The 13,012-nt window shown below is 38.0% G+C and overlaps 1 protein-coding gene across 1 annotated transcript; it reads left to right on the forward strand.

Annotated features, from left to right (window-relative positions):
• The first annotated feature begins 141 nt into the window (after nucleotides 1–141).
• Nucleotides 142–12,817, forward strand: herpud1 (homocysteine-inducible, endoplasmic reticulum stress-inducible, ubiquitin-like domain member 1). The gene is made up of 8 exons (XM_032586996.1): nucleotides 142–561; nucleotides 5,970–6,047; nucleotides 7,014–7,079; nucleotides 8,883–9,040; nucleotides 9,506–9,616; nucleotides 9,702–10,073; nucleotides 10,896–11,013; nucleotides 11,196–12,817. Exons 1-8 carry the CDS (start codon nucleotides 409–411, stop codon nucleotides 11,370–11,372), a joined length of 1,233 nt encoding a protein of 410 aa, XP_032442887.1. The 5' UTR covers nucleotides 142–408; the 3' UTR covers nucleotides 11,373–12,817.
• The last annotated feature ends 195 nt before the right edge of the window (nucleotides 12,818–13,012 follow it).

Consider the following 13,012-nt stretch of genomic DNA (forward strand, 5'->3'; position numbering starts at 1 on the left):
TTGTCAACTTCGAGTAAAAGTGAGCTATTTCAGGCACCATTGTAAAATAGACGATCTTTGAGTAATTGTCTAGAGGCGTACATGTAGATTTCTGCGCATGCTCTCAGTGCAAACATTTGACGAGCCTCCACGTCTGAGCGAAAGTGGCGTTTAGCCAATCAGGAGCAGCCACAATGTGTTTGGAAACAATACTGTTCCTGTAAAGTCCCGTTCGACGGACCGCATACAGACAGTTCTAGACGCTGCTCCGGCCGTAAAGTTTCTCAGCTCAAGAGAAGGTTTGCTTTTGTTCCAGCCTTTCTTACCAGCATATTTTTATAAAAGCGCGTCACTATTCCTGAGTAGCGTTGTTGTAGCGAATACCTCCACCCAGTTCTCGTAACCGCATCAACTGACTCAAAAGTGAAAATGGATTTAGAAGATTCTCAACAAAAGACGACCAGTCTTCTCGTTAAAACGCCTAACCAGGCTCAGGAGGACCAAATTATTGATGGCGTCGACATGAAGTGGACTGTAAAGGACCTTAAGGCTCATTTGTCGAGGGTTTACCCAAGCAAACCGGTAAGTAATAAGAGGCTAGATATTAGCTCGAGGCTAAGTTGCGGAATGTCATAACACAGCCGCTCCGAGCTAACAGCTGTCAGCCATTTCCTCCGTATTATCTTCCTGCCTGGGTGTATTTGTTCTAAATGTCCGCTGGTTACAGGTTTTCAAAGGGGCCATAGAAATCTTCATAATGCTGCCTTGGTAACCCATAAATTCAGGGGGGGTTGTTTTTTTTGTTTTTTTTACAATGTTTTCCACAAGCTAAAAAGGCACCGAGAGTACAGTTTGTGAAGCAAAGATTCAACAGAGGTCATCTCAGGGCGCTGTAGTCAACAAGGTTCAATTGGAGTAGTTACTGATGCAAAGAATACCCCAGAATAAACAATTTTATCTGAAAGAACTACAAAATACATTTCAAACAATGACAATTTAATATTTGTTTGTGAAAATGAAGTTTGTTATAAGCTGAAATTCTTGAGTTAATGTCCCTCCATTGTTAAATATTGCAACCCCAAAATGCTTAAAGATGGCCACAAAGTGTTAAACTATCTTACATGAATATTCTGCCTTTGGTAATCATATCAAATGTCTATTGACCCAAAATACTAAAAAAATCTGCCTATGTTGAATTTATTCATGGAGAAAGACAGTTTTACAACAGGGATGAGGAGTATTCAACCTTAAAACGAAAAAATTAACTTTTTTGTCATTCAAAGTAGATGTTTTAGTCAAAATATAGGTACTCTGACAGGTCACTTGGTTGAATTTGTTTTATTTTATTTTTTTAAAGGGTGGTCTTCAGATAAACAAACATGCATTTTATTGGATCAAGGCCCCAGCACTACTCCACCTATGTTGAATAAAATTGTAAAAACTATATTCTTTACCTTAATATGGGAAAGTCTTGAAAAAAATTGTTGCATTTGTTTCTGAGATTAGATGGTGCAGTTAGTCGGTGAGACCTCAGACACTAAACTGAAATAAACATCAAAGTTAAAGAGAAGCTGTAGTTTCGCAGTAAAGTTAATTATTATTGATCAACTCTGGGAAGTTAGCCATGTGGTTTTAGCCGACTCTGTTAATATTAAATAACATGCCGCTCATCGGCAGCAAATTTATGTAAATCTAAGAGTAAAATCGCCCAGCAAGCAGAAGAAATTTCATTTTTAGATCAGCTCAAATCTGTTTTAGTTGTCAATATCTGAGGTAATCCTGATTAGGTCTGCATTATCAATAGTCAGATGTTGTGGGAACAGGTGAGGCAGGTGTTTGCAAGCAAAATGCAGAAACTAAGAAATGCTGTATTTCAACATTTTCTTTTCAAAATGTTTTGCATAATTCACTTGTAATAACCTCAACTGTGTAGTATTTTAAAAACTAGAAAATTTCGGAAGAAATTTAGCCGGGGCCTGCCAAGGCGCGCCCGTCGGGCATGGGCCCGGCGTCGTCACGCTACAAATCGGCGTCGACGCTAAAGAACGCCGCAACGTAATCAGTGGCACGCGGAGAATCGCAAGAACGTTAAGCGAGGCGGACGTGCACCATTCAGTATTATAAAGTAAGTATATCAGCTAAAATCAGCAGAAACGCTAATGTTAGCGTCATTGCTTTCATCAGTATGTGGGAAATCACTAGGATATTTTCTGTAATTGATTTACTCCATTCAGTATACTAAACATTGCTAAAAAGTAAAATAAATAGCTAATAGCTTATTGAAGCTAAAATGCTAACGCTAATGAACCTTGCATTGAACTGTTTAGTAACAGTTCAATGCTCATAAACTGCAGGAAGGCAGTTCATTAGCATTTACCTAATGATTGTCACAAATATAAATTTTCAATAACGCACACACACACAACATATTACAGTTTAAAAATATATATTGACCTTATGTTAAAGATTTCTACAAACTTTTTACAGGTAAAGTTTACAATGAACCAAAATTACAACATTTAAAGAATACCATAAATTTAAGAATCTAATGTCTCTGCAATAAAAAGAAATTGCTATCTTTTTTATTTTTAAACAACACCTCATATTGTTAAATAACTGATTTTATGTATTCAAGTTTTAAATATTACATTTGAGTTTGCATGGATGTAAAATCACTGCTCAGTTTAAAAATTGCGTTGTGTTCTGTAAATAAACAAAACACAAGCAAAATCAATAAACTATATGCATATTCCAGTATACTGCGTTTTGGTTTTACATCCATTCTATTTAAATGTAGTTTGTTCGTGCTTACCAATGTTTTCTGGCCGGATGTCTGGCACCGTTTTCCCCTGGTCAGTTCGTCGATGTCTGGTTTTAGTTCTATTCTGTGGCAATCCGCAAAACGGCGTGTAGGTTTTCGTCAGTAATGCGCGATCTGTGCTTGGTCTTGTTTAAAGTCATTATTGAAAACATCTGTTCGCACAGATAGGTGCTTCCAAACGTGGACAAAACACGAGCTGCATGGAGTCGAAGCTGTGGCATCAAATCAGGGGGCAGTAGACGGTAAAAGTCCTCGATTGAAACATCACGGGACTTCGCTCTTTAGCTTGTTAGCTTGTCGATGTTTCAGTTTTATTCGCTGGGAAAATTAATGATCAGCTTGAGGTGACTCTGCTGCACTCTAGTGGCGAGAAGCCGTAATGTTGGTTGGTAAGAATCGGAAGGCATTATGGGATATGTAGGTTGTAGTCAATTCGTGCTCAAAACCTATTTTAAGTCAATCAATGGGGCTGTAAAACGGTGGTAGGGGGGAGAGGGCGACATAAAATGACGTAGCCGGCCACATGTGGCCCGCGGGCCTTGCTAAACTACGCTCTTTAGCTCGTTAGCTTGTCGATGTTTCAGTTTTATTCGCTGGGAAAATTATTCTTTGTCTGCTTTGAAGATAAGCAGACAAATAATAAAAAACAAGTTTTGATATTAACTCTCAACTTCATTCACAAAAGTTTTTCGTTATTTATTACGCAACGAACATGCATTTCACATAAGAACAAAACAATGAGGTGACGTTGCCTGTCCTTGAACACAACGCTGATCCCTCTTCACCCTGTCACCAACTCACACACATCCTCATTGCGTTGTGTTCTGTAAATAAACAAAACACAAGCAAAATCAATAAACTATATACATATTCCAGTATACTGCGTTTTGGTTTTACATTCATTCTATTTAAATGTAGTTTGTTCGTGCTTACCAATGTTTTCTGGCCGGATGTCAGGCACCGTTTTCCCCTGGTCAGTTCGTCGATGTCTGGTTTTAGTTCTATTCTGTGGCAATCCGCAAAACGGCGTGTAGGTTTTCGTCAGTAATGCGCGATCTGTGCTTGGTCTTGTTTAAAGTCATTATTGAAAACATCTGTTCGCACAGATAGGTGCTTCCAAACGTGGACAAAACACAGGAGCTGCATGGAGTCGAAGCTGTGGCATCAAATCAGGGGGCAGTAGACGGTAAAAGTCCTCGATTGAAACATCACGGGACTTCGCTCTTTAGCTTGTTAGCTTGTCGATCTTTCAGTTTTATTCGCTGGGAAAATTAATCATCAGCTTGAGGTGACTCTGCTGCACTCTAGTGGCGAGAAGCCGTAATGTTGGTTGGTAAGAATCGGAAGGCATTATGGGATATGTAGGTTGTAGTCAATTCGTGCTCAAAACCTATTTTAAGTCAATCAATGGGGCTGTAAAACGGTGGTAGGGGGGAGAGGGCGACATAAAATGACGTAGCCGGCCACATGTGGCCCGCGGGCCTTGAGTTTGACACATGTGCAATAGAGGATCTATCTGCTGCTCATGCAAAACAGTCTATTTTAATCCCATGTGTAATAGTCATTGGGTTAAATCAGTTATATAATGCTGAAAAAGCAAGTAGTTGATGTAAAAATATTCAAGGCTTTTATTTTGAAATGTTCAGTATGCTTCATTTCAGAGGGCCAAACTAATACCACGTGTAACAGTGCTTTGGATGAAAAAGTCACATAAAGCCAAAAACAGCAATTACCTGATGTAAAAATATTCAAGGCTTTTATTTTGAAATTTTCATCAAGCTTAATCTTAAATTGCCACACTAATCACATGTGTAACAATTGCTGGGTTAAATCAGTTATATAAAGCTCAAAAGAGCAATTTCCTGATGTAAAAATATTCAAGGCTTTTATTTTGAAATTTTTGTTAAGCTTCATTTCAAAGGGCCAAACTAATACCATGTGTAACAGTGCTTTGGATGAAAAAGTCAAATAAAGCCAAAAAGAGCAATTACATGATGTAAAAATATTCAAGGCTTTTATTTTGAAATTTTCAGTATGCTTCATTTTAAAGTTTAAAACTAATCCCATGTGTAACAGTTACTGAGTTAAATCAGTTATATACAGCCGATAGCAGCAGGTAGTTCTAAAGGCCAGTTCTCAGTCCTGATCTGTTTCAACTGAGGGTAGATAGAACTACAGTGATGCGTATTCGTAGTCCTAACCAGCAGCCAATAGCCTCTTGAGTTCCGTTGCTATGGTAAATAATGGTCTCAGCAGGTGTGAGCTGTGAGCTCTGAGCTCTCAAACACACAAGTGTGTTTGAGCAAACACACTTTACTGAAAAAAAGCATTGGAAACAAATCCTTCTTGTTCGGGAACCGTAATACATATTGGAAAAGCGTTTTAAGCGTATGACAGTTCAATGTGTCTTCTGCGATAGTCCCGAGATTCATATCTGTACCTCACTCAGAACATTTACAGCGATGAGAGAAAGAAATGTTGTGCCCAGATCTGAACCGAGATCGGCTGTCACTGTAATTTGAGCAAAAATGAGAAAGTTTGGGTCGCTTAGAGGCAAATTGTGGACAAACCGTAACTGGTATCGACGAGCCGTCTTCACTTTCGAAGAGATCACAGACGTATCTACAAAATGAAATTTGAATGGCATTTCTAGGTGAATTTGTGACGACACAGCAAATCCTCAAAAATAGGGTATTTCTAGGATTTTTCCCATTGAGTTATAATGGGGTTTTTTTCGTAGTTTTTTGCGAATTATGTCGCCACGTTAAGCCCAAATCCCACCAGAAGTAATAGCTCCAATGGCGTGAATTTTCTGCACGTTTTGATACCTCATTTGTAGGTGTGCACCCAGCGGTACGAGCCGCATTAACGGTTACGGAAGAAAAATAAAGATTAAAGAGACGCTTCTCTCCGACAATAGTAATAGGTTCCTGCCATTGCTTTGCATGGCAGGCCCCAATAACATTACTGTCAAAAACTTCTACAAAAGCCAATTATTTAATGACAACATGTTTATTTGCTCTTTTGCAGTTTGAAACATAGCAGTTTAAGTTTTCTTTACATGACTGTAGCAAATGATCCTTAGTAGAAAACTGGTTTAATGTGATATTTTCTTTCTTCCAAATGATTTAAAGCCTGAAATTTAAGTGTTTTTTTTTTTGTATTTTAGGCCGTAAGTGACCAGAGACTGATCTTTGCTGGCAAGCTTCTGCCTGATCATTTACACATCAAAGATCTTTTCAGACAGGTATGTTTTCTTTGTGTTTATTGTTCATTACAATTTGTTTAAATTTATTAGAACTTAGAAATAATTCAAATTTACAATTAAACTTTAAATCAGCTTATTAAAATTATTCTGGGTAATGCAGGGTACATAATTTCTGGACACTTTTCTTAAAAACACAATTTTTTCAAGTGTTTTCTTCAGTTGCCATGGCACTATTTTGTGAACACATTTTTTTAAGCATGTCATGAATGTTTAACACTGGGCTGTGTTGCGAACCAGATTATTCCAGCATACTCCAAGCCATCCAAGATTGACTTTTGTTAGTGTCCTTATATTTAGAATAATTACACCAACCAGTATGAACTTCAACGGTGCATGTCTTGCTTTGAGAAAAGAAACACCAGCTCTGTGTTAAGTAGGAACAGTAGAGCTGAGCCTGGAGCTGCAAGCAAATACCTCTAATAACAAGAAACACAACAGGGGATTATTCTAGGGATCTATCGTGTAATGTCATTTGATTAGCAAATATTGTGAGAGAGCAAAAGTCCAAAGGTCTTTGGCTTCTGTTTTTGTTTCCTGAAGAATTATATTATCTCTTGTATCTATATTTTAGCAAAGACTTGTTTTTTCAAAGCTGAGGCAGAAGAAGAACAGAGTTTAAATCAGGCGTTAGAATGCACTGAGTGCTAAACTAGGTTATTGTGATTTTGTGTCTAACATTGTTTTTTATTTTTAATGTTGGATTTTATGGGACTGCGAAATTGTTCTGGTTGTCGAAGGTTTAAGGTGACCCAGACCTTTCCACTGTGAAATAACTATGATCTTACATAAATAGAAAAGAAACACCAGCTGTGTTGTAGCCAATGTCACAGAAGGACAAGCAGCATTTTGTGTTTATACCAGCTTGCTGTCATTTTTTTCCCAAAGTGACGACTCTGTGAGGGTTTACATGGAGGAAAAGTCACTTTTTTATCTTTGATTTTGCAGCTGGACTCCATTCCCAGTTTGCACCTGGTGTGCCCCATGAGGAATCCACCCCAAGCAGCAACTAAGGTAAACATTAGTTTAAAAAGTCTTTAAATTACTGATCTAGAACTGTAGTCTCTGCAGTTCTAGATTAGAATCTGCAGAGACTCTAATCTAGAGGGAGGTATGCAGATAGATATTTGTAGGGTGGGAGCTCAATAACAAAGACAGAGTTTTAGGGGGCTCTAAAAGTCTTAAAGCTTCAAACAGTGTTTCATATGTCTCTCAAGTCAAACTAAAATTGCCTGGTCCTTTGTCATGAAGGAGCACATTGTGTGTGTGTGGTTTTGGGAACTGACAGTCTAATGGGACAACCACCCTCCTGTTTCTCTGCTGTCTGAGCGTGATATCTGCCGCCCTCCTCCTGAGCATTACGCCAAGACCGCGGGAGGGTTAACCAAGCTTGGCTTAAAACAAGGCTATGTAATAGCAGGGTAAAATCTGTCATCAGTAATGATTATGTATCTTACTGTAAATTGTATTAAAGTGTCCTTTTGGACACTTTAATAAACCATGGAGTCACCTTCAACAGCTAAACAGAGTTTCTCCTATTCATGCAATTCTGAAATTTATATCGTAATGGCCTTAAAATCTTAAGCCATTACAATTTTAATCGTAATGGCTTAAAATCATTACGATTTTAAGCCATTATGATTTTAAGCCATTGCATTTTTTCTCAAGAAACCTTGAGAAAAAACAGTAATCAAGAGTTGTTTTTCAAAAAAAAAATTTTGTTTTAGTACATTTGCATCCAATGTTTTTGAGTACAGTTGTAGTTACCGTTACGTAAGAGCGGCCAAACGCACATTTAAAGCAGAGATTGATTTTTAATTCTGAATGTGTCTGGTTTTGTTTTCCTAAGTGGTTCGAGTGTGTCGTCTTGTCAGCAGTTTATTTTGCATGGCGCATTTTATTTAGCATATTTAGCTTCCGTATGTGGAGCTGAAAATACTGTTCAGACAAATGGTACCTTAATGTTTTGCATCTTCTTTTAGTGATATTCTAGGCTTTTACAACTTGGTTTTAGAAATTATGTAGTCTATTGGACTGAGATATGTTTAGTCATATTTTAATGAACAAGTTGTTTTCAAAATGACAAACATAAAAAAACAACCGTCTTTATAGAAGGTGTGCTCATTCAACTCCTCCTTTTCTACTGACATGCTGTGAGGTGGAACAGTTCCACTTGAGCTGTCATCCTTAAAGATCTTACTCCTAAAGATGGCTCGCTTCGGTTTCACTGTCTTCTTTACTTTGGTTAATATTCAGAACCTGCAGGTGTTTGTGCATCCTGTTACTTAATTAAACCAGGGTACTGCAGCTAGCAGGTCTTTTGACCTTCCACTCTTCATACCTTTTACTCAAAATGATGAACAGTTTTTTGTTTTTTTTATTTAGATCTAACATTTAGAGGTTTTCTATAGAATAATTGCATTGAATTTGCACAATAGAATGACACTAAAGTACCAGTAATATTTTTAGTTCTGTCTTTTTAGTTATTAGGTTGGAAATTATGTGCTTTTTTTCATAAATATATTTTTACAGCATTTTCCACAAATGTCAACATCCTATAAAGGATACTAAATCTATTCTCTTTTTTTTTCATTATTAATTTTTCAAAACCTAAAAGTCAAAATTAATTTAAATTTAGGTCAAATTTCCTGTTGTAGAGTGATTATATATATATATATATATATATATATATATATATATATATATATATATATATAGCTAGACTGAAAGCAAAATGTCTCTTTGGATTGTAAAAGTTGCAGAACCCTGTTGTACACCAAATCTCACATTTCTCACACTTTGTGTTTTGTTCTGCAGACCAAAGAGGCAGAACAACCACATCCGTCCAGTTTGAGCCCACCTGTTCAGACTCCCAGCACACCAGAGCTCAGGCAGAGGAGACAGACTTCTTCAACGACTTCTACTCAGAGCCACACGCAGACGCCTGGAGCTCCAACATGGCCGGCGTCAACACCGTAAGCTATAAACAGACGACTTTCTTAATTTAAGAGTGTTTTAAATAAGGCGCAAAGTGGGAGGGGAAACGGCATAAAGCTGCTGAAGATTGTTTATAAAAACCTAAGAATGTCGGATTAAAGAGAGGAAAATCACAAGATGCAGCCAGTAATTACCCCAAAACATACAATCATTTCTGTTTGCTACTCTCTTCAGAGTAACCTCTTGTCACAGACTGAAGTGAAACTTAAAGACATTGAGAAGAAATCACTTGGGAGTTTCCATGAGAGCACCTAACACTTTCAGAATGAATAGCTCTTTTATAAGTGCAGTTTTCAGATTGTGAGCATTAGTATTAACTTCCACCTGGCCAACAAATAAATATGCATGTGGTTTTTAAGCCAAGCATTCCATATTTTATCGCTGCTGGTGTTTTTCCTGGACAAAAGATCACGTTTCTTATAAGATTTCTATTTTTCCCGCAGCGCTGCAGCATCCCAGCTGACCCAGCCAGCCTTTCCTGCCTTATCTCTGTACAGCCCCCAGCAGCTCCTGTGGCTCCAACATGTTTACGCGAGACAATATTACATGCAGTAGTGAGTATCTGTTGATTATTGATTCTCTCCATTTTTCCTTGACTTTTGTCATTTCTGATCTCTAAATCTAATTTCCCACCAATAGCCACGCAGCCATGGCAGCGGCAGGCTCTGTTCCCCCGACGCCGGTGGCAACCATTGGCCAATACCCACCTGTACCTGCCCACCAAGTTCCTGTCCCAGCCCCTCTGGCCAATCAGAACCCCATTGATAACTTGCCAGTGAATCAGAACCCGGTGCAGGACGCCGCTTTCATCAACCCGGGGGAGGCCAATCAGAACATGCGAATGAACGCACAGGGCGGGCCTGTAATGGAGGACGAGGAGGACGTGGAGCGCGACTGGCTGGACTGGTTGTACTCTGCGGCAAGACTCAGCGTCCTGCTCATGATCGTTTACTTCAACTCCAACCTGAGCCGCTTTCTGCTGGTGATGAGCACGCTGCTCGTCATGTATCTGTAAGCTTCTCTGCTACTCTTTGTTTTTATATTTTGAATCAATTTGAGAATAAATCTTCTTGGCTGATAAGCAGCATTAAGAAAAGTGAAAAACAAGTGTTCCTTTTCCCAAATAATCGGTCATAGTTTGGTTTCCTTTGATTATACATTAGTGGTTGTAAATGTATGATTCAGAACATACTTCAGTTGGACAAACAAAAATCAATTTTAGCAAATAACAGATTAAATTTGAAGTCCATGTGCCAAACACCTTCTCTATACAGTAGAAAAAAAATAGAATGAAGCTTTAAGTTTTTTTTGTTTGTTTGTTTGGGTTTGTTTGGGTTTTTTTTCCATATCTGAGATATTAGTGGTGACTGACCAGCAGGGGGAGCACTGTGGCATTTCTGGTGCACATAAGTAGCTGCTGACTGTGTGAACACAGCCCACCTGTCAGGATCTGAGGCACCTAAAGCTGTTCTAAAAACTCGTATCTCCTTTTTTTTTTTTCAAACTCCTCAGGAGAAAGTATTTTCTTTTTGTACACACACAGAAAAAGTGAAATATGCTAATGTAATGTAATAAATCTTCAATCAGAATCCTGCTTTTTTTTCTTTTTACAAATGTAATGCAGTTCTGAAGCAAATTTTAATAGATTTTTTGAAATATATTTTCTGCTTTATGGATTCATGTGTTTTAGGTCAGAGTTTTGGCTTTGCAGTGCACATCCTTGTTAATTGTACTGACTTTGATTTTTACTGCCCACAGATGTGGTCTAATACTGACAAAATTGAACATTTTTGCATTTACAGAAACTAATTTCTTATCTCTTTGCATATGCAGACACACTATGGGCTGGTTTCCCTTCAGAAGGCCAGCACCGGTTCAAGCACCCAACCTCCAGCCCCCTGAGGTCCAACACAACCAGCAGAATGAGGACAGGAATCCTGAGCACAATCTTGTAAGAATTTCAGATTTTATTTGCTTAAGTTTCCAGTATCTTCAAATTGTTTAAACATGATCTTTGCTAATATTATACCAGAATTGTTTTGACCTGGTCATAGGTGAACAAATGACCCGCAGATGGCGGTTTATTGTGAACTACTTTTCACTGAGAAGCTTTTCTGTCCTTTGACTCTTCAGGCCGAAGAACCAGCTGATGGACAGATTGTGGACCACGCAGCTGAGGAATCCGAGGAGCCGATGACGGCAGTTTTAGTTCCTCCTCACAGGGTGTCTGTCATGTGGACAGCCTGGGTCTTCTTCAAAACTTTCTTCTCCTCCCTTATACCTGAGGTTGCTCAGGGCATGGCGAACTGAGCTCCCGAGGAGGCAGCGTTTGGTTTATAATGGCAACCGGAGAGCATGCTGGGATCCTAGGAGCTGCTGAAGCAGCAGGAAGTGGCAAACCGAATACCAGCACAATGAGACTTGCCAAAAAAATATGGACGGTACCAAAGGACTGAAAGCTGGCAGTTCCTCATTGCTAGTTTCAGGTTTCTATCCCAGCACCATGTTTAATGCTTCATCAGAAGGTAACAGACACAAGGTGGAACCTGAAGGTAAAGGAAGGAAAGTCTTTGCTTTTTGTGATTTCTCTTTTAGTATGAGGAATTTTTTTTTTCCAAAAGCATTCGAGTTTCATTAGATCTAAAAGAGAAAAAAAAAAGAGTAGTATGTGACCAGTAAGTTTGTCACATACATATACTCCTGAATCTGTTTTTAGATTCTCTGAAAGAACATTACGTTAGCACATTTTTAACAGAGGTGTTTTTCACTTTTAAGCTTGTTGCCTCTACGGAGGCAAAGGAACAATGGACCTTCTGGAAACTGACTAAAGTAATAAAAAATCAGCTTGTTAGTCTGTGATTGCAGATGATTTTCAGGAGTGCCACACTATAAACTTTAAGTTATAATTGGAATAGAATTTATTTCAAGAAAACTGAAGAAGAAATTCATATTTCGGATTAAACTCGGGGCGGGCGGTGGGGTTGGTTTGATCCCAGATTACTCTTTTCCACCTCTTTCATTCCACTCTTAAGGCTTTAAGGTGGATTCTTTTTATTGAAAATGCAAATATTTTTATGTAATTGATTTGAAAAGTAGCTTATAAAAGCATGTTTAAAAAAAACCCTGTATATATATATTTTTTTTGTGTGTGTCCACAACGCACTTTACATGTAACATCTATCATATGCAAGCTTCAACATATAGGTTATGACTCATGACCTTTTAGGGCTCAGAACCTTTCACACATAAATAGTTGAAATTACAGATCAAATTCAATATAAAGAAGCAAACTATATTGTGAAAAAATTATATTAGGAGGACTTTATGTCTCAGCTTTTTGTTGATGTGTTTTTCTGGTAGTATTCCAGATTATATGATTCAATACACTATTCCTCTTCCTGATATTTTATATAATTATGTTGAATGGGAAATGATCAGATACAAATGACTTTAGTACTTCATTCTTTCGCATGAATTTTGGTCTGTAATAGTAAATACGTTTTATAATCTTGTCTCTGTAAAGCCTTGGAGTAACATTTAAGTAAGCAGAATGAAAGGTCGTTGTGTAATCTTGTATATTTTCTGTACCTTAACTTAATGCTTGTATCTCCTGTGTGGGGAGGAAAGAAGACTGTGGCAAAGGTCAGTGTGTATAGTGGGCATTTTTATCTTTATTTTTGTTCCAACCTTAAAATGGCCCTTGCAATGGAAACGTTTCTTATAAAAGATGCAATAAATGTTTGTATGTCAAATAATTTTTTTTGTTTGTTTTTGTGAAGAAACTGTTTCTGCCCTTTTTAAAGAACAAAAAAGTCCCTTCCTTTTCCACTGCATAAGGAAATCATAGGGAAAAGCCCTGATGGGATATTTCCCAGAACCTGTAGCTTATTGATTGGTCAAATGTTTTCAGCACTGTTACGTTATTTGACGTTTAAATTCCACCACAGTTC

This window comes from Xiphophorus hellerii, chromosome 2 (assembly GCF_003331165.1).
Source record: "Xiphophorus hellerii strain 12219 chromosome 2, Xiphophorus_hellerii-4.1, whole genome shotgun sequence".
In the NCBI taxonomy this organism is placed as follows: domain Eukaryota; kingdom Metazoa; phylum Chordata; class Actinopteri; order Cyprinodontiformes; family Poeciliidae; genus Xiphophorus; species Xiphophorus hellerii.

Coding starts and splice junctions, on each gene's coding strand:
- herpud1 (XM_032586996.1), top strand. CDS start 409: ATGGATTTAGAAGATTCTCAACAAAAGACGACCAGTCTTCTCGTTAAA. Junction 9,617..9,701: donor AGACAATATTACATGCAGTA/GTGAGTATCTGT, acceptor TCCCACCAATAG/CCACGCAGCCATGGCAGCGG. Junction 11,014..11,195: donor GGAATCCTGAGCACAATCTT/GTAAGAATTTCA, acceptor TTGACTCTTCAG/GCCGAAGAACCAGCTGATGG.